The sequence below is a fragment of the Aedes aegypti genome, chromosome 3, assembly GCF_002204515.2.
Source record: "Aedes aegypti strain LVP_AGWG chromosome 3, AaegL5.0 Primary Assembly, whole genome shotgun sequence".
Lineage (NCBI taxonomy): Eukaryota > Metazoa > Arthropoda > Insecta > Diptera > Culicidae > Aedes > Aedes aegypti.
In genome coordinates this window covers 138,394,538-138,418,565 of record NC_035109.1, presented here as the reverse complement: position 1 = coordinate 138,418,565, position 24,028 = coordinate 138,394,538, and the positions used below count along the sequence as shown (strand labels likewise).

Sequence of the window (24,028 nt, the reverse complement as noted above, 5' to 3'; positions counted from 1 at the left end):
CTTACTTAGGAGATACAATACAATCTTACGGTACTAGAGCATACTTCGCATAAATAGTGTAGTATGATACAGCAATACCAGTCACATTCATAACCAGACGAGTTTGAAACTGTATGCAGTGAGCAACATGTGCCTCAACCAAAGTTCGAGAGAAGAACCATCCTGGTTGTGTCGTAGTAGTCATTCTACTGGCATTGGTTGCACAAGTGTGTCTTCTCTCTGCTCTCCGATCGCCAGAAACAGAAACTGTGCAATTTCCCAGCTGTCTTCTTACAGATAAACAGCTGATTGTAGAGCTCATTGGTGCATCATAGTCTTATAGCCTTATTCGATTTTTCATTCAAAGTTCAATGCAAAATATTTACTTTGATTCACATCTCCTTCCTATCAGTGATGCCGCATCTGTGATAACGTGAACTTAACAAAGTGATAGATACTCATGGAAAACTTTAGTATCTATTGTACAGCTCTGTGAATATAGTGAGTGAGGTGTTCGCTTATCTACGACAGATTTATGTGATCAAACAAAACGCTGTGATTGGCGACAATAACTGAATAGTCTATCTAGAAGCTCGAGATGACAGTATTCACGTTGGCAAGTGGCCAGAAACAAGGAACCCTGTAACATGGAAGCACCAAGAGTGAAACTTTGTGAGAATCCTCGCCAGAATGCGAGCTTGCTATCGGTATTAACCTTCTGGTGGACGGTGGATTTGTTCCGCAAGGGTTCAACCAAGACTCTGGGTTTGTCGGATCTGTATAAACCATTGGAGGCCGACCACGCCGACAAATTGGGAGATCAATTAGAGCGGTAAGTGAGAGCTTAAGGGGGGCTTGTTAACGTAGTTTTAAATCGATTGATTGTCTTATTGAACGAAGTGTATGCGGAATCTGGCAAAGACGACACTTGATTGTGTTTGTCTTTCCGTTCGCTTTGGTTTTACTAAGCCAGAACGCTGGCTTGTCAATGAGGTTAACTATGTTAGCTTAGCAACAGGCCTTCTGATCTATTTCATTGATGAAGTAACTAGTACACTACCCGCCAAAAGTTTGGAATCGCTGCAAAGAGTGTTACAGCAAACGTTTTGGTGCGATACCCCAACAAGCTTGGTATCACCCGTAAGCATAAGTTTCTGTGACATGTTTTTCTGGGGGTGATGCAATATTCACAACGACTGTTGCAATACTCGTTACAGCAATTTCATTCTTTTGGCGGATAGTGTATGAATAATTAAAGTTTTTTTTTAATTGTGATTTGATTATCAGGATTTGATTTAAAATATTAAACCGCCAATTGTAAGTTCAATTCTCTGTCTTAGTTGGGACACACCCGGTACATTGGCAGTACTCCAGGTGCTCTAATTTCATAACTTATTTAGAATCGTTTAGAAGTTTCTATGGACGCAAGGGTCTGAAGACCGTAAAGTGATGGATTGGTTGCCGAAGATTTATGTATTTGAGGTTTTTTCGAACGATCCGACGTACTTATAGGTGGAATTATGGTTTAGAAAATTGTGTTCGTTGGAATGCTAGTAGACTATTGTATCACTTGGCTGGCTCCCTGCGGTATTACGAATATCATCTCTGAAATAGGAACGGTTGGGTAGTCCGGTGAGTTTGTTCCATATTATTCTACACATTTTATTTTAAATAGCTATAGATAAACCATGTTAAAAGCGTCATGAAAGAAACGGTTGTGTTTTATTTGTAAATTTGTGTATCGCCGGTTTTATTTCACTAAAATCAAGTAGCTCGCGTCCGCGCTTTGTTTTTCTTAAATTTGTTACCGCAAATTCTTGTTTATTTTTCTGTGATTTTTTTATGTTTTCTTTGCAAAACTACGATATGATGCAATGCGTATTTTAATTGAAACGCGAAGCACTGTGATTTTTTGATAGAGTTTTATCAATATTCAATACTTTATAAACGGACTGTAGTTTTTTTTTTTTTATAATTCTGAAAATAGTTTCGGAACAATACGATGACCCTAGGATCATTTCTGCAGAAGAAAGACGATTAATCTATTAGTACTACACAAAACATAATTATCCATAAAGTAAACAATTGATTGACTCTTTATTAAGGGGAAATTCAGCCCGAGGGTGGTTCATCTCCGTAAATAAAGTAAATAATAAACAACTTCTCTTGTGATTGCCGGCATTCAAAAGATTAAACTAAAACCAAGTTAACAACAAATGCTCTGGGTCCATCGCTGGCTTTTCAGGTGAATCCTGATGACCTAATACCCCTCCAACCCCACAACTTAAGGTATTTAATGTAAAATTATTGCTAAATATTTTTAAAATATATATAATTGGTAACAATTTAGTATATTCTATACGCCGACCGGTCACCTAGTTATTTCCCCGCCTTAGCACCAATTTCTTGCGCTTTCATACGCCCGAAAAGAGTCCTTGATATATGCAATATTGCATCGCGGTTCTGAACATGTTCGGATCCGCGGTCATTGCCGCTTTAAAGGCAACATTTGGCATACCATCGGGTCCCATTGCCTTATTTGACGCAAATGATTTTGCGACATCTGTCAGCTCTTCGTTCGTCGCCCTCGCCACATCTTCCCCATGATCTGGCACGGTGTCGGATTGTGAAAAAAGCATTGTTGGAGCGTATAGTGCGCATCGTACCTTCGTTCCGTGCGTACACTAATCCTCTCTGCTCTTGGAAGTTTTTTAAAAACTACCTAAAGCAATAAAACAATACTTTTCAGTGCTACAAAAACAGTACTTTTCAGTGCTAAAATTAAAAGCGGTAATTTTCAGTGCTACTAAAACAGTACTTTTCACTACTATTTTTTCTACTATTGATCCTTTTACAATCCTTGTTTGGACCAGTGCCTTCGTTTTTTCGTTGGACCCGTTGGCGAAAGCTAGCGGTGGTAATCCTTCTTGGACACCATCTTGATAAAAAAAATCTTAGGAGGTCTCTCGTCTTCTTTCGTTTATGCACTAAACTTGGTTGCAAATTCACATCTTCCTTCCAAAAAAAAGTAGGATGTAAAACTGTCACTTAACGTGGCAAGAATGGAAGAAAGGACGTTTCTCCGCAATGCGAACTTTCTTCCAAGGGTGAAATCAAAGACGAAATAAAGACCTTCATGTCCCTTGCAGTTGTCCAAAATTCGAGTGGGATGCACCTGGTGAAATGGATAATGTTGATAATTGCATCTAAATGAGCAATCAGTTCGGTGCTCTAGACAAATTTTCCGAACACTAAATCACTAAACACTAAGCAGTCTCTAGCCCAGGCTCTTTGATTCAAGTGAGGAAGCAAAGAGTGCCGCCTATCGTGGTCAGTTGTTCCGAATTTGGGGGATTTAGGCAGGAGATCTTGAACTCCATGAGGGGAATCAAGGTCTCCTTCCAAATCGCAAAGAAAGGAGACTGTCGCGTTTTGCCGGAAACTCTTGAAGATCGTTAACTTCTTCTCAAACATCTTGAAGACAAGAAGCACATTTTTTTACTTATGACGACAAAGTTGAACGTTTGTTCAAAGTCGTCTTGAACGGTCTCTCAAATGACTATAGGTCACCTGAAGAGATCAAAAATGGAATAAATGATTCACTTTGATTTTCCCCAGTCCAAGTAATCATTATGAAAAAGAGAACCCAATCCGGCATTGTTCAGAAAGGGCTTTCTCAAGAATATTATTTAGTTGACTTTAACAAAACAGATCTAAATAATATCAGAGCTTTAGAAAATGCTAGACTTATGAACGATGTCTGTGTGACATGGGAACATTTCCAGAAACCTGGAGGAAATTACCAGAATCCCACTCAGTGCCGTCGGTGCCAAAAGTGGGGTCATGGTACAAAAACTTGCCGTATGGATGCTAAATGCATGATTTGCGGAGGTTCTTCTCACGCCAAGGATGTCTGTCGAGTGAAGGAAGATACCGATAAGTTCATATGCGCCAATTGCGGGGGCAATCATAAGTCAAATTTTTGGGCTTGCCCTTCGTGTAGGCTCGTGCCAGGCAGATGAAAGATAATATCCGTTACGATAACGGAACTTCCCTGGTAGAGTTTCTAACAATGCTCATTTTTCAGTTAACGATCGCTTGATTAGGAGTCATACCCATCAGGAAGATTATAATCGTGCTCATTCACAAACAATTTTAATCCGTCGGGTAGCCGTTCGAATCTTTTTATTTCGAATGTATCTACCCAAGGAAAATCCTTTGAGGATATTGTAGCAGGTAATTTGAACTCCTCCCCTATTCATACTATAAGTACCCATTCTAATTGTTTCAAATCAAATGGAAAAAAAATTCCTGCCCTCATAGAAAACTTCTACTCCGCCTCTTCGGCTACCGAAAATTCTAACGGAAAATCATCACATAATGTACCCACTTCAAGTGATATGTCTGCCTCTGATTTTAATTTTCTAACTGAACAATTGAATCTAATGATTGATGCAATGTTCAAAGCCACCACTATGACTGAAGCAGTTCAAGTTGGTGTAAAATTTACAAATCAAATTGTTATTGGATTACGTTTTTCTAATGGATCCAATAAATAATCATTTAAATATTTTAAATTGGAATGCTCGTTCCTTGAATGGTGAAGAGGACGAGCTGTTTAATTTTCTTACAGCTAATAACGTGCATACAGCAGTTATTACTGAAACATATTCAAAACCTGGATCCAAACTAAAAAAAAACTTAACTTTTTTGTTTATCGTAATTATTGACTTGATGGGACATATGGGGGAGTTGCAATCATCATTGATAGGCGTATAAAACATCAACTGTTTTCGTCATTTGAAACTAAAGTTTTTGAAACTTTAGGTGTTTCTGTTGAAGCACAGCTTGATAAATATACTTTCATAGCTGCCTATTCGCCTGTTCAATGCTCTGGACAGCAAGTTAATTTGCTCCAAACTTACTTGCGAAAATAGATTCGCAAAAAGTCAATTTTTTTGTCATTGGTGACTTTAATGCCAAACATCGGTCATGGAATAATTCTCAAAGTAATTCCAACGGCAGAATTTTATTTGACCAGTGCTCTTCAGGATATTTCTCAATTCAACACCTCAATTCCTCTTCTAAAAATCCATCTACGATTGATTTGGTCTTAACCGACTCTAGTCATCTTTCTAGCCAATTAGTTACTCATGCTGATTTTGATTCTGATCATGTCCCTGTTACATTCCAAATATCCCATGAAGCGATTCTCAAACCTATCAGCTCCACTTTCAATTATTTTCGAGCCGACTGGAATATATATGAAACATATATTGACTCAAATCTCGATGTTAACATTTCTTTACAAACAAAACTTGATATTGACAATGCTCTTGTAACTTGAACAAATTCCATTGTTGAAGCCAGGAGCATTGCAATTCCAAAATGTGAAGTAAAACGTGAATCCGTGATTATAGACGATGATCTTAAACTCATGATCCGTCTTCAAAACGTGAGGAGAAGGCAATTTCAACGCACTCGCGATCCTGCTATGAAAATTATATGGCATGATTTCCAAAAATAAATCAAAGAACGTTTTTCACAATTAAGAAACAACAATTTTGAAAATAAAATTTCTCAATTGGACCCTGGCTTAAGCCCCTTTGGAAATTATCTAAAATTTTGAACAAACTTCAGAAGCCAATACCGGCATTGAAAGAGGAAAACAAATTATTACTAACTAATTGCGAAAAAGCTCAAAAACTTGGTATGCAGTTTGAAAGCGCGCAATTTTAATTTAGGACTTACTAGTCCAATTGATAATCAAGTTAGTTAGGACTTCGAAAATATTCTCAATCAAGAAAATAAGTTAGAACTATTATTTAAAAAATCAAAAATATGAAAGCTCCTGGCGATGATAGAATTTTTTACATCCTCATCAAGAAACTTCCAGAAAGTACGCGAAGTACCAATGTTGAGCCATGCCCAGCATTTACCAACCTCATTGAACCTATATAAGGTTCGATTAAAAAAATATAAACAGTTCCGTTAAACCTGTTCATTACTAAATGCTCCAGGATCATTTATCTACAATGTTTAATTTTAGGAATTGGCGATCACAGCTCCGGAAATGCAAAAACAAAAAGTCCCAACCTTCACTAGTGAAAGCCATCTTTCGCACTTTCTGGAAAGATTGGGCCATGCTTTCGTTGATAACAGTTTTCGGTGAGATAATCCTACGTATTGCTCAACCAATTTTTCTCGGACGACTTCTGCTGTACTTCAGGTAAGTGGAAATAAGATATATTACATTTAGTTGAATGTTGACATTGATTCCGAACCGAAACAGACGTCAGTCGGACATTTCCTACGAGGAAGCGCTTTACTATGCGATCGCCATGATCGCTGCCAAAGCGGGCAGCATCATTCTCGATAACCAGTACGCTATGCTGACCTGTTTGACCGGCATTCGAACGAAGATCGCGATTTGCAGCGTACTGTATCGGAAGTCGCTAAGGTTGTCGAGGAATGCCCTTGGGGACACATCGCCCGGAAAGGTCGTGAACCTCATGTCCAACGACGTCAATCGATTCGACATTGTGGCCTTCCTCATCTGCTACATGTGGGCTTCGCCGATTGTGACCATCATTGTGTTGGTTCTACTGTGGTACGAAGTTGGCTGGGCCGGCCCTATCGGTATGGTGGTCATTTTCGTTGTTACACCGATTCAGTGTAAGTAATGTGATACATTTAGGTGTTGATATATTTATAAGCCATTGATTTTGCAGCATTCTTCGGTAAGCTAACGTCACGTTACCGACTTCAGACCGCTTTAAAAACGGACGAACGTATTCGACTGATGGACGAAATCATTTCGGGAATTCAGGTTATCAAGATGTACGCATGGGAGAAACCGTTTGCCAAGTTGATTTCCGCTGCCAGAAGAGCGGAGCTGAAAATAGTACTGAAAAGTGGGTTCATTCGTGGACTGTACATGACATTCGGGTTGTTCACGACTCGGGCTGCACTGTTTGCCACTATGGTTGGATTGATCTTGATGCAGGAAGAGATAACGGCTGCGAAGGTGTTTGTCGTGGCAAGCTATCTAAACATCGTTGCGTTTACTATGTCTGGCTTGTTTGTAAGGGGTGTTGCAGAAATTGCCGAAGGGTTGGTTGCAACTCGACGGTTACAGAAGTTCCTAGAGTATGACGAGATTTCGGAACGAGTCCCGTATAATGAAACACGAGAAGATTCGGGTAAATCTGAAAATAAGGAATCAAATTTGGCGCTATCTTTCCAAGGTGTATCCGCCCGCTGGATCATGCCACGAGAAGAAAATCAGAGTCATCGACCGCTCACCCTAGACAACTTGAATGCGAACATCCCAAGGGGTAAACTGGTGGGCATTGTTGGGGCAATCGGATCAGGGAAATCGTCAATCCTGCAAGCTATCCTCGGTGAACTACCATTAGAGTCCGGGCAAATTATTTGCAACGACACAATATCTTATGTTAGCCAAGAACCGTGGTTGTTTGCCGGTAGTATTCGACAGAACATCCTGTTCGGTAATGCTTTGGATCGAAAACGGTATAAGAAAGCGATTCGAGTATGTGCCTTAGAGGCGGATTTAGAGCAGTTCCCGGATGGTGATGAAACGCTTGTTGGAGAACGAGGTATCTCACTGTCGGGAGGACAAAAAGCTAGGATATGGTAATTTCTCATGGTTGATAAGAATTTGTCGAAAATATTGATTGATTTTTAGTTTAGCGCGAGCAGTCTATAAGCAGTCCGGTATATATTTGATGGATGATCCCCTCAGCGCTGTTGATGCCCACGTAGCTAAACATCTTTTCGAGTTATGCATTGGAGACAAAGGCTTCCTCGGCAGACAGGGTGCAACGAGGATGTTGGTAACACATCAAGTGCACTTTTTGGTGGAAGCCGACTGGGTTATTGTTATGAACGATGTAAGTAACACTAATATAGTTTCCTTGCGCTGGTCCTTATTAATGTTTCTTTCGCATTCTAGGGAAAAATTGAAGCCCAAGGAGCTCCACAGGATCTGATGCACAAAGGAATCGACTTGGTACGAGTGAGCGAATCCGAAGGTTCCGAAAACATAACGGACGGTGACCTCCGACTGAGTCGGCAAAGTTCGTGTGCTTCGGTAACTTCATCGCGATCTAGCATCAGTGAATTGGAAAACGACAATGACGCCACGGAACAGTATGATCGCCAAAAAATGGAGCAAGCTTTTGAGAAGTCATCGGCAGACAGTCTGGGAGGATCTATGTTTGTGCATTATTCAAAAGGCGCTGGCGGGTTGACGATAGCTATCGGACTGATATTTCTATTTGTGCTAACGCAATTGATCGTCAGTTTCACCGATTATTGGATATCATTCTGGGTTTCTCAAGAGGAGTTAAGGTCTTTTATCGGGACCAAAAATGATTCTAGTGTCATGGAAGACAGATCATCAGAGCCACTAGATACAAACATATGCTTGACGGTTCAGGGTGCGGCAGTTGCTGGCATTTTCATTTTCGGTATGATAAGGTGAGTTACTTTTTTCTAGCTCTTGTTTTTTTTTAAGTCAATACGATACAATAGTAAAGCATTAATGTAACTAAAGTTTGTAGTGTACAGGGTCAAAAGTTTGACTGAAGGGTAAATATTTGTGTGATACATACTTGAGAAAATAGCTTCAAACAAATGTTTGGATTGCCGTCAGTTCATATCCAAATATTTGGCATCATGTCTAAGGAACACTTTCCACAAAATTTAGCGTTGACAAATCAAACCTTCATCTTGACGAAGTTAATGTACTAAGTAAACTGTCCTCTTAACAGTTTAGGTCTTCGCGTAGCGATGCGTTCAATCACTTTGCCTCCATCAGTAAAGACGCAACACGTCATCAAGATACTGAGCGTATGTATAGTGGCACTTAATTCAGTCGCACTAGGTATCTACTCCTTCTTGGCATTACGTCCTCACTGGGACAGAGCCTCCTTCTCAGCTTAGTGTTCAATGGGCACTTCCACAGTTATTAACCGAGAGCTTTCTTTGCCAAAGTTGCCATTTTCGCATTCGTAAATCGTGTGGCAGGTACGATTATACTCTATGCCCAGGGAAGTCAAGGAACTAACGCGGACTCTAACCACTCGGCTAAGGAAGGCCTTAGCGTAGCATTAAGTGTCATCGTGCCTGTCACACTAAATATGAATGTAAAAAATGTAAAAATAATTTTGGCAAACAAAACTTTTCACACTTAAATTATTTCACCGACCTCGGCGAACGTTACCGAGATTTGGTAAACGTTTACCGTATTTTGGTATTTTACCGAGAATCGTCAAATTATTACCGAGATATCAGCTGTTGGGTTCTCGGCGAATCCGTTTAAGTGTGTTAGATAATAGGTGAGAAAATGCTTATTAAATACTCGTCCCGCACTTGGTCTACGCTGAGCTTCGCGCTCTTTTGTAACAGCCGGGATGTGAAGCGAACAGAGTTTTGCTGTCAATGTTCCAGACGCTGTACAGATCCTTCTCTGTCTGGCGTTACCTCCCTACTGGGACAGGTCCTGCTTCTCAGTTTATTGTTTTTATGAACAATTCCACAGTTATTAACTGAGAGCTTTCTTTGCCAATTGAAAAAAAAAAATCCACCACAAAAAATCTTTGACCGGTGGGATTCGAACCCACGACCCTCAGCTTGGTCTTGCTGAACAGTTGCGTGTTTTCCGCTATGGCTATCTGGGCCCCTAGTGGGTACAGGTCTGCTCCATTTAAATGCACGGCTGCACATTATCCGCAAAGCAAACAAATTGGCTGAATCTGTTAGAAATCTCTTCTTGGTTGTAACATCTGACTCTCGGTATAATCTAATCCATCGCAATGTAGAACAATAGGCACGAAAGTTCATCAACTTGCAGACAAATGGCCAGCATGCCCGGGTTTATCCTGATGAGTTTAGCGCCGATGCTATCCTTACCAGCTGCTATTGCACAGCTCAAGAATAGTATAGTAAACTTTTCGTCAAGAGAGGCCCCATCAACCTCACCCTCTTCCCATTGGTGTAACCAAGAGTAGGGAGAAAACTAGAAAAATTCAAACCTCCAATATGTCAATACACTATATAGATTTTCCCAAATTTTCGTAATCCAAAACGCGCAAAGTCACAAATATAGCTATAGCAAATGGACGCAAACAAAACCCAGCAAAATTTAAAAATTCTAAAAAATCGTTTAGCTATTCAGCAAGCAAGAAAATGATTTATTTAGTGTGGGAAAAGGAACCCTTGTAAAATTGAATAGAAAAAGATACTTGAAGGATGAGCTAAAAATTCTCTCTAATAATATAGCGCATATTTCGTTAGAACATTTGTTAAGTGAACATTTCGTTAGAACACAACTTTCTAGAAGTTCTTCAAATAAACTAGCTATTAAATTGGAAGCACCGAAAATTTTATACGCATGATTTGACACGTTTTGATCTGGCATCACGGTGTATGTTATGTGGGAAAGTGGGTGGCAAAGCCGTCTTCCGCATCACCATCCGCTGATGGAGGCGCCAAGTTGTTATTGGAATTAGTTTCAATTCAATGTTAAATATTCGCGTGATTTCCATTAGATAGGAGAACGGTCTCTTTAGCGAAGATATAGTTCAAATACTACGAGCATCCAAACTATGCCAAAACTACACATATATATACTTGTGTCTCAAGATCCTGATCATTCATAAGGACAATTAATTCGACAAGTTTGTTTAGGTTGATAATTGCGTTCAATTGAACATTTTGGAATCCAAAATGGGGGCCTAGAAAACAAGATGGTGACTTCCGGTTCATGAAAATCATTGTAAATCTATACATAATGGATATTTTTGGAAGAAGGAGTTGGAAATCGATTGTTTGCTAAGTAGGTGATGGAAATCGATGTTTTACATTCTTATAACACTCCAACCATGTGAATATTGTATGATTTTCACAAACCGGAAGTCGACATGTTGTTTTCACGTATCATAGGAGACCCAGAACTAATAAGATTTTATCTATTTAGGGTTGATATACAGTTAACTCTCCCTTACTCGATATTGACGGGACCATCGAGTTAGGGAGGTATCGAGATACAGAACACATATTTTTCAAATTTTAAACTTTTTATTCTTTTGACACAATGTATTCAAAATAGTTATTTTTAAGTGAAAAACAATACAATTTTTCCACATTTACCTATGCGACACTTTTTACCGATCTGCAAAAATTAAAAATTTTAGCGCCCAGAAATTAGCAGTAAAGCTTAATTTTACTATAAATTTAATCATAATAATCAAATTCATGAAATTTATTAACGTTTGGAGGACATTTGGAACTTTTTATGAAAATATCGAGTTAGAGAGGTAAACTTACTTGGGAAACTCAAACAGATAGCATCGAGTTAGGGAACATCGAGTTAGAGAGGTATCGACTTACAGAGGTATCAAAGCATGCTAGATTGAAGGGACCGCGCATTCCATCGAGTTAGGGGAAATATCGAGATACAGAATATCAGAGTAAGGGAGAGATGACTGTATCTCGTATGACCCAAAAGATATAGCGCAGTACTGTTTTAGACGAGGCTTAAGTATTCAGTACAATATATTTATAAGAGTCCAAGATTGCCCTTTCAGTTGAGAACTTGGCCTGTAGGGGCGCTTTATTTCACTTGCTTTCTTTTAGTCTTATTACCTTTGTAACACATGATATCCTACGATCCCTTGATTTGGAAGGATAGCATGTTTGGCAAAATTAATCGGTGGGTCAATCGTTGACAAATCAAACCTTGACAAATCAAGATGTATAATTTTTAGTCTATTCGGATTTTTTCCACAAAATTTGGTTTTGTAGATATCTCAGGATCCTGACTTCTTACGAAAGGACTTTGTATGTATGAACATGTAAATATATAGTGTTCTTGTATTTAACCGCGGTTTAATAACAAATCGAAAGTACAACATTACGAAAAGATCCTCGACCAGCGGGATTCGAACCCACGACCCTCAGCATGGTCATGCTGAATAGCTGCGCGTTCACTGCTACGACTATCTGGGCGCTCCCTTATTTACGCCAATACTATTTGGGCCCCTGGGAGGTACAGGTCTGCCCTCTTTTATTTGTGGAGGTTATCTGCGAAGCAAACAAATTGACTGTATATGTTGAAAATCTATCTATGGTTGTTACAGCCAACTCTTGGCATAACCACATCCAGCGCATTGTTGAACAAAAGGTGCGAAAGTCCATCATGTTGCAGACAATTGGCCAGCATCCCTGGGCATCATCTAGCTCCGATACCATCCTTACCAGCTTCTTCGTTATTCTTAAACTGTGGAATAATACCGTTAACTTTCCGACAAGAGAGGTCCCATCACCCTTATCCGCTTTCCATTAGCCTCGCCTAGGGCTAGCAGACCAATTTTTCGAACCGAGCCTAACTACGATCTGTGGTTTCAATCAGTGGTGTAGCCCGGTGCGGAGTCGGTGGGCATTCAAAATAGGGTTATGTGCCAATTGGCTAGTCAATCAATAAAAAAAAGTATCAATTAACTTTAATACATATTTTTGATTGAAAATATTGGACTGTGTGTCCATCTACTGTTGAAGTCGTTTTTAGCTTTTTAATTAGTAATCAAAATATCAATTAATGAAGAGTAGTATGCCTTTAGAGATCTCATACCTGAAAAATGAGACCAAAAATAGACTGAGCAGGAACCACATTTCAATAAGGATTCTTCAAGTCATCCGACCAGACAACACACAAAGCGTCTTTCTAAAAGTTATTGTGGGATTTGATGATTTCCTCCAGAAATTTCATCAGAATGTAATTCAGGCTTTGCTTTAATTATCAAATTGAAGACTTTAGAAATACATTGAACAATTCCTTAACATACTTCCTATGGAGTTCCTCCTGGACTTTTCATTCGAGGTGCCTTGAAGAACTCAACCTTTTTTACAATAATACCCTCATTAAATTTTCAAAAGAAGTTCCCAAAGAATTGTTACAAGATTTGTCTAGGAATTTCCAAAGAAGTTCTTAAAGAATTGTTACAAGATTTGTCTAAGAATTTGTCCAAGAAGATACAAAGAAAAATTTTCGGATTATATTGGAGGGATTTCCAATGAAAAATAAACCTAGATATATTGTTTACCGAAATCGTGAAGATGAAATACATGATAAATTTCTACAAGAGAATTTTCCTTCAAAGATCTCCGGATTTCTTTTGGACTCTTGAGAAAGTCTTGGATGAATCTTCACAGAAACTAATAAAGTAATAATTGAAAAATTACCTAACCAATATATGCTAAAGGTAACCCCTGGAAAATCTAAAGCGGAACACTTGGAGGAGCTACAGGAATGATAGCTATAGCACTTCTAGTTTTATACTAAATAAATTTTAAAATGGAAAAATACAAGTAGAATTTACTTTAAAAATAAATAGACATCTTCAAAACGACTCTTAATTTATGGAAAAAACATGACGAATCTTTGTTTGAATTTATTGTGCAATTCATGAACGAATTCATTATAGATTTTGTGGGATTATCGCTCGGAAAATCCATTGAGGGGATAATCTGTAGGGTCATTCTTGGAGGATTGTTTCTGAAAACGACTGAATGTATTTCTGAAAAATTACCATGAGAGCTATTCAAAGAATTCATAAATGATTTCTCATCAAATTATACATTTTTCAAAGCTCTAAAAGTGTTTCATAGACTACTTTGATGAGATATTTGAATTGAAAACGCTAGAGCCAGAAAACAAGTTTTCGTTGGACAACCATATGTCACCGTAGAAAGAAAGCTCTAAATCGGTAAATTTAAGTGATACAAAAAAACTTTTTTTTTGGCAAAGTTGCTTGAAATTGAATGGTCTACAACTTTCCTTAAGCAACACCAAACAAAGGACTTAACTAATGCAAGCAACTTTGTAGAAGACCGTTTCCGTCCAATGTTTCATTCTAAAGCTCAAAATGCATCTTTCCGCGTAAAAGTGATTCCTGGACCACTGTGCAATAGTTGCTGCTCCGTGATTGATCGGAACTGGTAAGAATTGCACTACGATCCAAATAAATAAGGGATGGGAGTGTCCGTTTTTTCTCGAAGTACAATTTTAGCGGATCCAATATTATTGATCAATAACGGCGCCGGTCAAGTCCTTGCAGTCAGTTGGGATGGGGAAGGAATGTTAGGGTGTAATGATTATTGCTTCTAGAGACCGAGAATACCTCTGCATCTCCACAATCACCACGGAAAGGGTGTTTATTAGTGAGGGAGGAAAAGATCTGGGAGTCACCATTGGTCAGTAATGCGATCCATGGATAAGGAGGAAAAACTCAACTTAAACTTAAAGCTAGTTTTGCATTTTGTCTCGAGAAGTTTTTGGTAGAAGATTTGAAAAATACGTCAACATCCATAATGCCGAACCATTCAAAAGACAGCGAAAAGAGAAAAATATATGTACATATTTTAAATAATATGAAACAGGAACGATGCCGACACTTGTAGTGACGAACCATACATAGTTTGTTTGAAAATTACAGGGCGAGTAACGCTGTACATTTTTGTCTCGAGATGAAAAGTTTTTGATAGGAGTTTTAAAATATACGTCAACATCCATAATGTAGAACCATTCAAAAGATTTTTTTTAGGTATGTTAAAGAGAGAAAATATATGTTAATTGAAATTATATAAAATCGGCATAATGCCGACACTTGTAGTGACGAACCATACAAAGTTTGTTTGAATATTACATAAAATTAACATCAAAAATATGTCATTATAAGCATGAAACGAGCTCACCAGTTATATCCTCGACTTAACACGGATATCTTTTCACACTCACACAAAACGAACCGTGAATCATCTCGGCGTACTGAAAACGAAACGTCTTGCTTGGGCTCTCCGAAGCACTCGAATTTACATCATAATTCATTGCAATGTGAGAATAGAGACTTTAGATCGATTAGATGTTTTGCGTAAAAAGATACTTTAAAGACCCTTGTTCGCGTTATCGAAATATGCTTTAGTACTTTTCAAGAACTGTATAAAAATATTGATTTCGGCTTGATTCAGAATATGGATCATAATTAAATGTGTCCAAACATTTGCCTCAGGTTCAAGTTATAGAAGGCCCCCTGATTTTCGATGATTAACAGAACAATGTATTATCAAACTGAAAACCATGATGTTCTGTTAATAAGTTCTGTTCTGTAGCGTTGAAACAAGCGCTACCTTTATCAATATACTGGATGATTCATTACCAATTCATGCCCCCTCCAACCTGTTTTCAATGCCTCTATACATTTGAGTTCGTTAAAAACTCAATTTCTAATGCTATAAGAAATTTTCACCATGATTTCGGAGTCCCTAAGAACCCGGGGCCCAGTACAGATCGCATCCTCTCTAGCTACGCTACTGGTTTCAATATCTCATTTTGTAAATGTGTCATTTTCTTCCCCAAGGGCCATCAATTTTTACCGTTCCTGTGCACGTGCCTCGCAGAATATCCACGATTGGTGCTTCAAAGGATTCATCTCGGCAACGAAGCGCTTCTTCGATGTCAACCCGTCTGGACGAATTTTGAATCGGTTCTCCAAGGACATGGGTGCTATGGACGAATGGCTACCCAAATCAATCATGGATGCCACACAAACGGTGCTAACCATTATCGGTGCCATGCTGGTTATTCTGATCGTGCAACCGTTCTTCTTGATACCGATTTTGATACTGCTGCTGATACTACTGTACACAAGGAGGATCTACATGAAGACTTCGCAGAACAGCAGGAGACTCGAAGGAATCAGTAAGTTCTTAAGACTTCTAACCATTCAAAGAAACGTTAATAATGATCGAGTTTTGCAGCGCGGTCACCAATTTTTTCGCACATTGCCACCACTTTGAATGGTCTGCCCACGATTAGATCCTTCGGAGTTCAGCGGCTTCTGACAGCAGAGTTTGATCAGCACCAGAACGTTAACACCGGGGCTTACTTTATGTTCCATTGCGGGAGAATTGCATTCGGGATGGTTCTAGACTTGATATTCTTTTTGTTCCTAGTAATTGTAGTTTTCACCTTTCTGTTGCTGGAAAGCAGCGTACTCGGAGACAAGGTTGGTCTAGTAGTTACTCAAATAACTGCCTTGGCAGGAATGCTACAGTTTGGTATTCGGCAAAGTGCCGAAATGTTCAACCATTTAATCGCCGTTGAACGGTTGCTAGAATATAGAGACTTGCCGACAGAAAAGCAGCCCAGTGAAGAAGAGCAATGTTCAGTTCTACCAAAGCAATGGCCTACAGAGGGTCGGGTAGAGTTTGAGAACGTCAAATTTAAGTATTTCGAGGAGGCTCCTTTTGTGCTGCAAGATCTTAGCTTCGAGATCAAACCTAGAGAAAAAGTAGGAATTGTTGGTAGAACCGGTGCAGGTAAGTCCTCAATAATCGGTGCATTGTTTCGGACGGCAATAATTGAAGGACGTATCGCAATCGATGGCATAAACACGGAAAATGTAACATTGGAAACATTGAGATCGAGTATCTCCATCATCCCACAAGATCCGGTATTGTTCAGTGGAACACTGAGAAAAAATCTAGATCCTTTCGATAAGTACGCTGATGCAGACCTGTGGCAAGCACTTGATCTAGTGGAGTTGAAGGATGTTGCCGATGGACCTTCCGGGTTGCAAACTTACATTGCATCTGGCGGATCGAATTACAGCGTTGGTCAGCGTCAACTGCTGTGTTTGGCGAGAGCTGTTCTTCGAAGCAATAAAATTCTTGTGTTGGATGAAGCAACGGCTAATGTGGACCCAGAGTGCGTTTTTAATACATTTAAATCTTTACTCCTAACTGAAATAAATTAATTTGTTTTAGAACCGATCAGCTAATTCAGCAAACTATCCGACAACGATTCGCAGAGTGTACGGTACTGACGATTGCTCACAGGCTCAATACCATTATGGACTACGATCGGATACTGGTGATGAGTGAAGGCAGGGCTGTTGAATTTGGCACTCCATCCGAATTGGTCCAGATTCCCAACGGTGTGTTCAGAGAAATCGTTATGGCTACTGGTCCGGTAGAAGCTGAAAATCTCATCAATCTTGCCAAAAGGTAGAGGCTACCTAAACTGTTCAAAAGTTTGTGTTATATACAAAACAAATGTGTACTTATATAGAAATATATTTTTATATTCATTTACTTGTTCGTAGCTCTATATTTTAGCTAAAACATATCGAACTCAATATGATGATTGTCATTACCAAGTCATGCTTGAATTAAACTAAATATTCTATTTTATTGAAGTGGTTTCTGCATGTAAATATATTCATCTTTCTCCGTATGTTATGTTAGTAGTGAGGTGGAGCAAGGTGGTGATACGTTCAAAGTACAGTACTGACCCGATTTTGTCAGCCCCCGATTTTGTCTGCCCCTGATTTTGTTTACCCCCGATTTTGTCAACTTTTTGACCCGATTTTGTCAGCCTATTTTAAATTTGTCAAAAAAATGTTATCGTCAAGTTTTACCAAGCTTACATAACACTGCGGAACACGATTTTGTCTCTAGCACCAAAATACCGCTATTCACTTAATTAAGGCTAGCTGAATCCATTGCCGTTTTCATAAATATCATAGCACGTCTAGTTTTTGAGATATTTACTGTTGAAAATGCGGAAATTCACTATTTCAGCCAACTTGCATGCAAGTTTGCCAGCTTGTACGGCATTTTTTTTTGTTTAATTTGCCACAGAATTCAAAATTCCCTCCCCTTGCCGCGATGGGAGGGCATAATCCATTAGCCCATATGATGGAAACCAAAGGCGTGGCGTAACCTGTAGTGGTGGTATCACATTTTGGCATTTTTTGCTTAAAGCCGCGTCATAATTCATATGGCATAGACGCAATAATATCTCGGATGTGATCCAACGGACATTCTGCGTCATTGATAGAATTGATGCCCATTTCATATAATTAATCTATTCGAAGTGGACATTAATACTATTGGTGACGTTCAGTTTGCCTTTTGCTAACCAGAATGATCCGTAGCCACTCTTACTATTAGCTAGCTAGACACATCGTTATCATATACGACGTAGGGAATCAGGGATTGAATCCTGAGAAAATTGAGAGAATCTCTCACGTATCGCTCTCTGTAACTATCATAACATGCTGCACGTTATGAGAGACTGTTCATCGTATACTGCTACAACTTTGATCAGATTGGGGGGATAGTAGTGCATGATAAAACCCCTCTAAAGGTGCTCCAAGCCTGGGGGACACTATTGCTATTGGAAGTTCGTGGATTGTTTATTGTGTCAGTAAAGAAAAACACCTATCCCCAACGGTAAACAAGCGAGAAAAATGGATTTTATCATCGCTCTCTCTTTGGGGCTCTCGCTCGCTGCTTCCATTTATCAGACTTGTTACATGTTGCGATACAATGACGATCGTGGACCGCAACAGATGGGATGTTTTTCTTTGCTTGCTTTGATCGTGCTTCATACTCAAATGAGAGCGAATCCTGCAATGCCTGTAGGGAATACATAGGAACTCTTAGGAAAATGACTAGTAGATTCACTGAGTAGAAATAAGTGGCGACAATCTTATTTTAATATGGTTTTTACATTGCCATAATAAGAAATACATCTTTTGTAACAGCGGTATAAATAATCTAATTCCAGCTTCATTTTCGCAAAATTTACAAGTAGAAAGTAGGCGTTGTGAAGCATTGCATTTGCCACCGAAAAGTGAATCTTGTAGGAGACTGTAATAGAAGCCTAAGCTAACTTTACTCTTCAATATTCACTATAAAAATTACTATAGAAAGTAAGACGCTGAGATCGATCATTAGGGTACACTTGCTAGTTTCGAAAAATTGTTGAACAGACCAGAAACCCGACTTTTTTTCTTTAAGGATATATGAACGTAATGACCAATAAATACTTTTAACAACAAAAAATGAAATTACCTAGAACTCTTACTAAACAGCCTGATTTTGTTAAGACTTAACAACAATTGACATTTAAGACTCTAATCTTACGTATGACAGGAGTAATCAGAATAGCACTTGAATGACAAATTATTCAAAACCATTTCGACTAGACAGTATTAGTACTGACACTACTACACTACTATTTCAAACAAATTCTGATGGAGCTGCTGATTTTCACAATGCTTCCTTTTCTCAGAAGCAAGGGAATATGGGTACTTTTCAAAAACTACCACGTCACAATACTAATAAAAAACAGTGTTCATGTGGGCGCCATTGCCTAGTCCGTCTGAGTATTGGTCCTGGTACACTGAGGCAAAAATCTCGCATGATTTTCATAAGATCACACTAATGAACGCGTTTTTTATTATTTTTTTGTTGGTTCATAAGACACTTGTGTATTTCATTCGACGAGATTGAGATTCATAAGACAAGTGTAATTTTTTCATAACAATCAATTGTCAATGTCATAAGAACGCTTATGAACCCCATTGCTCATCATTGTGAAGAACCACGCGAGGCAAATTTTCTCATTTCACTAACAGAAATTCAATATGGCTTCCGAAATGCACGTGTTTGCTGATTTGTCGTTGGCTGACTCCGTTTCTAATGCATCAAAGGGTAAATATTTTCTATTTCTCATCAATTCCGCTGTAACTAACACTTTCTTTCGAACAGATTAAGGAATTGGATCCGAACAATAAGATTTGGGAATGAAAATTCAAAACAATTTGTATGACGCGTAAGAAATCACAAACCCGCCTCATCCATTAATCCGCCCCTAACGTAAACCTGCAACAATTCAGGCGTTCTTCACAACTTTTCTCAATAATGTTTCGCTGCTATGATATACTTCTTTGCGTTCAAAATAGGTTAGCCAACTAGAGAAAATCGAATTTTCATCCATTTTGTCGTATCGCAAATCGATTCTAATGCTTACAGTAAAGTGCTTTGATCGAATTGCGGCGTGACAAAATGGATGAAAATTTGATTTTCCCAAGTTGGTTAACCTATTTTTCAACGCGGATTAGTATTATTCATTCATTGAAATTTATAATCTAAAGCTCAAATTACACAAGACAGTCTTATGGAACCAAGAATGGTTCAGAACGTAATTCATAAGACTATCTATGGATTTTGTTATCAAGTCAATGATGGTTCATAAGATCATCTTACGAAATTCCTTCGAAGTGTATTATGGAAACAACATCTGCGAAAACCATACGATGGTCTTATGAATTTCAAAGATTTTTCTTGTGTCGTAATTCCATAAGCAAATCTTATGACAGTCTTACGTTTGCTTTCCTCAGTGTAGAGGGGAAACTTGGCAAAAGCCAGACCGAGGGTTCAGCCTTGACAAGTTAAGCTGTCAGGCAGCTCCAACTGAATACCATACACAAAAAAAAAAAATTACCACAGAATTCAAAATTTATGTGTATAACAATACTTTCCATCAAAGTTCATTATAGTTTCGATGCGAAAAAGTTATTTTTTGATGGTATAGAATATTATTGTATATTTCCATATAAGAGAAATGAAGAATTTTCTATGGAGACTGCAAGCATGTTGAAAAAATCGGTTCACACGAAATTTAATCGTGCAATTTCAATCAAATTATATCTGAAATGAAAGTTTAAGTTCTATTTTGCATGTTTGGTGGATTAGATTACAAAAAAAGTTAGATAAATTGTACTTTAAATTTCATGTAAACATCAATAAAACCTGTGTTTTATACAACTTTGGCGACCTGTAGCTAAAAATTGTGACGTGCTGGAACATTTCTTAGAATGGCATCAGATTCAGCAACTCCAAATATACTAGAGACACATAATTTGAACCTTGAGACAAGCAAAAATGTCATTTTTGTTACGCTGTGTAATCGATGATGATGTTTGATGTCATGCACGCATGGGCGTAGCCAGAGGGGGCAATGGCAACGCCTTTTATTAAGTGTTAATTACCAATATAAGGGAAGGGGGAACCCCTGATACAAAAAATAATGGCTACGCGTATGTCCATCGCCGTCTTAAAAGTCCATGTAACCATATAACACGTCAAAATTTGAAAAACAGGAACAAAATAAAATGACCCGATTTTGTCAGGTTCCCTATTTTGTCAGCCTAAAATTCATCGAGGGGCTGACAAAATCGGGTCCTTACTGTACTTAAACAATTAGTGTACCTTGAAACTACAGTCGAAGCTTGTTATAACGACATCACAAGGGATTGTCGTAATAGAGAAAAGTCGTTATAGAGAATAGTTATAACATTAAAATATTTCTCAAGGGACCGAAAAATGTCGCTATAAAGAGCTTTTGTCACTATTAAAGTTGTCGTTATAACGAGCTTCGACTGTAGTGACGTGCAATAATGATTTTAGGGGCTGTCCATTTATTACGTAAGACAATTTTGGCAGTTTTTAGACCCCCTCCCCCATAGTAAGATATTTTGTATGAAAATTGAAAATATTTTGTGTGGCACGTAAGAAATCTCAAACCCCCCTCCCCCCATAAACCCTTACATAATTAATGGACGACCCCTTACACGCGAGATAAAAAAAAGTCTTTCAGCTGTGAGTAGAGATTTTTACGGATTCGTAATCGTCTTAAAGTTTCGCAGCTTACAAACAAAGAGTAGACTCGCGTTATACAACACTCTAATTTTTCTGTTTGGGCTATACGGCCAAGAATCTTGCACGTTGAAAGAGGTCGACCAGAGGGCATCTGGCAGGCTCGCATGAATCACGAGTTATTCCAAGTTTAAAGAGAAATGGATACTGTTAACCCGTATAGGCCTGAGTGAAAGCAGAAATACTAAAACCCTCACCGCTCAGCGAATTCTTAACGGATTTAAATGATTTTTTGTCAGTTTACTGGCCCACATATCCAGTTTCTAGAAGTGGCCAGAGGAACTTGGAAATATTCCTGTGGCCGGAGTTATTCCGGTGAGTCACTGGGTCTAGTCGGGTAAAAAAGGACTATTTTTTTGGACATGACAAGTTATCTTTATTTATTTGCAATGACAATCATTTTAATTTGCATAAATCATTAAGATCTGATATTCAACATTATAAATGAAGAGTTTTGCACCGTTTAAAATATACCGGATGTGGCCATTCGGACGTAATGTCCGGAAGAACCGGATATAGATTTGTTGGATACTAAACCGTTTCAATTCTTGAAAAGTGGATATCAAACATATTTGTGCACTAAAATGCGCTCCCATAAACTTGGTACAGATGATCAAATACAAATTGGCCACTTTATCGTAAGTTTGAGGCTCCCTGGACCCAAAAATGGTCATTTATAGGATCAATCAAATGCAAAATTCATAGTTATCCAACTTAATCGTTTCACAAAAAGTTTACACTGATGCAATTTTCTTAAAATATCGTCATATAGTGACCACATTATAGCCGATTGCGGAAATTATCTGTGACTTTAAATTTGCCTACCTCCAGGGGCAAAAACGCACAGTACCCTTTTCACCCGACCTGACCCAGTGACCCACCGGAATAACTCCGGCCACATGAATATTGCCGCGTTCTTCTGTCAACTTATAGAAACTATATATGTGTGCCAGTATACTGACAAAAAATCATTTGAATCCATTAAGAATTCGCTGAGCGATTGGGGTTTTAGAATATTTGCTTTCACTCAGGCTTATACGGGTTAAGCGTATAGAACACAGCAGGCTGCGGTGTCTGGACATGTAGCTCACATAGCGAAGGAATGTCAAGCTAAACTACCGTTTTGATTCATATTACGGACACTTAAGGTCTCAGTGAAGTATAAACCAGCATAGAGCATACAAAATAAATCATTCTGTATGATTCCTTAGCGTTATCGAGCGTCGGAAGCTCTTAGCTTTCGGATGGTGGGTAAAGAATACGCTTTCGCAACTTGAATAATTTTAAATACAGTCATCTCTCCCTTACTCGATATTGAAGGGACCATCGAGTTAGGGAGGTATCGAGTTACAGAACACAAAAGCAGCGTAACGGCGTTCCAAGGGACCATCGAGTTAGCCATGAAAACCAACTTTTACTATGGTTCTCTAACTCGATATCGAGATACGGAATATCGAGTAAGGGAGAGTTAACTGTAAATCAAAATGTGTGGCCTTCTCATGATTCTTATTCCGGACGCTTCCTCACTTTTGCCTCATATTCCGGACACTTTGATTCGAATTCCGGACAGCTCATGATAATCATTAATGGAACAGTCAAATCATTAATTGAAATCGTCAAACCACTAAAGAGACGTCTAAGGTAGTTGGGCATTATAAATTTGCAAAGATATTTATGGAAAAAGCTTAATAAAACAAGCCTCAAAAGTAAGCACTTTTGAAGGCTGATTGGGCACGTCAGGAGTTAATCATCAATGTTAACTTCCTTTTCCCGATCAGCCTAGATAGCCGCGTAGTGTCGGTAGCGGTTGTTTCAATTGGCTAAGAATTAACACTACGGACTGCCTGTTCCGGTGGTAAAAGTCCACCTAACAGGTGACCCCTAATTCGCATGGCAGGCTTTAAGCTTACCGTGCCTAAGAATGAATGGTTAGGGGGGTCTAAATAAAACCTAAACGCAAACGGAGCCTGTGGAGTACCAGGGCGCACTCTACAGTATTATGCCCTTCCTGTGCTACCCGGAGCAATGGTGCAGGTGTTGGATTAAACTGATCGACCATTCAAGCTTCCCAGCGGACAATATCCAGACCGGCGGACACAAAGAACCGGAACAGAACCGAGGGATTTGGGAACTCGCGTAACGTGATCGGAAGAACTGAAGCAACGCACATACGAAACAAAACGTCCTTTATTATAAACGGTTCGATAGTAACTGTACGCACACTGCGTCTTCGAATTCAATTGTTCTTCATACTGTTCTTCTTCCCTCTCTTTTGGTAGCTGTTATTCATACACATAGGCGTATACAGAAAATATTGCTCTTCACAACACTCCTCCTCAATATTTTAAAACATATTCAATAGCCACATCTTCACTTCTTTTCCTTTACCTTTACGATTGATTAATATAACTTCTCTGCTCTTCCTAACCTTACTTATGATTGTTCGAAGAAATCTTTC

The 24,028-nt window shown here is 38.7% G+C and overlaps 1 protein-coding gene across 1 annotated transcript; it reads left to right on the top strand.

Moving 5' to 3' along the window:
- The first annotated feature begins 170 nt into the window (after positions 1 to 170).
- Positions 171 to 17,154, top strand: LOC5567250 (multidrug resistance-associated protein 4). The gene is made up of 9 exons (XM_001651643.2): positions 171 to 811; positions 6,029 to 6,208; positions 6,272 to 6,654; positions 6,711 to 7,635; positions 7,688 to 7,892; positions 7,955 to 8,481; positions 15,420 to 15,760; positions 15,820 to 16,768; positions 16,828 to 17,154. Exons 1-9 carry the CDS (start codon positions 627 to 629, stop codon positions 17,069 to 17,071), a joined length of 3,939 nt encoding a protein of 1,312 aa, XP_001651693.2. The 5' UTR covers positions 171 to 626; the 3' UTR covers positions 17,072 to 17,154.
- The last annotated feature ends 6,874 nt before the right edge of the window (positions 17,155 to 24,028 follow it).

What these genes read in the sequence shown, in the direction of transcription:
- LOC5567250 (XM_001651643.2), top strand. Translation starts at nt 627, where the DNA reads ATGGAAGCACCAAGAGTGAAACTTTGTGAGAATCCTCGCCAGAATGCG. An exon ending in TTCATTTTCGGTATGATAAG is followed by an intron (nt 8,482 to 15,419) that starts GTGAGTTACTTT and finishes TTCTTCCCCAAG; the next exon opens with GGCCATCAATTTTTACCGTT. An exon ending in CAGGAGACTCGAAGGAATCA is followed by an intron (nt 15,761 to 15,819) that starts GTAAGTTCTTAA and finishes CGAGTTTTGCAG; the next exon opens with CGCGGTCACCAATTTTTTCG.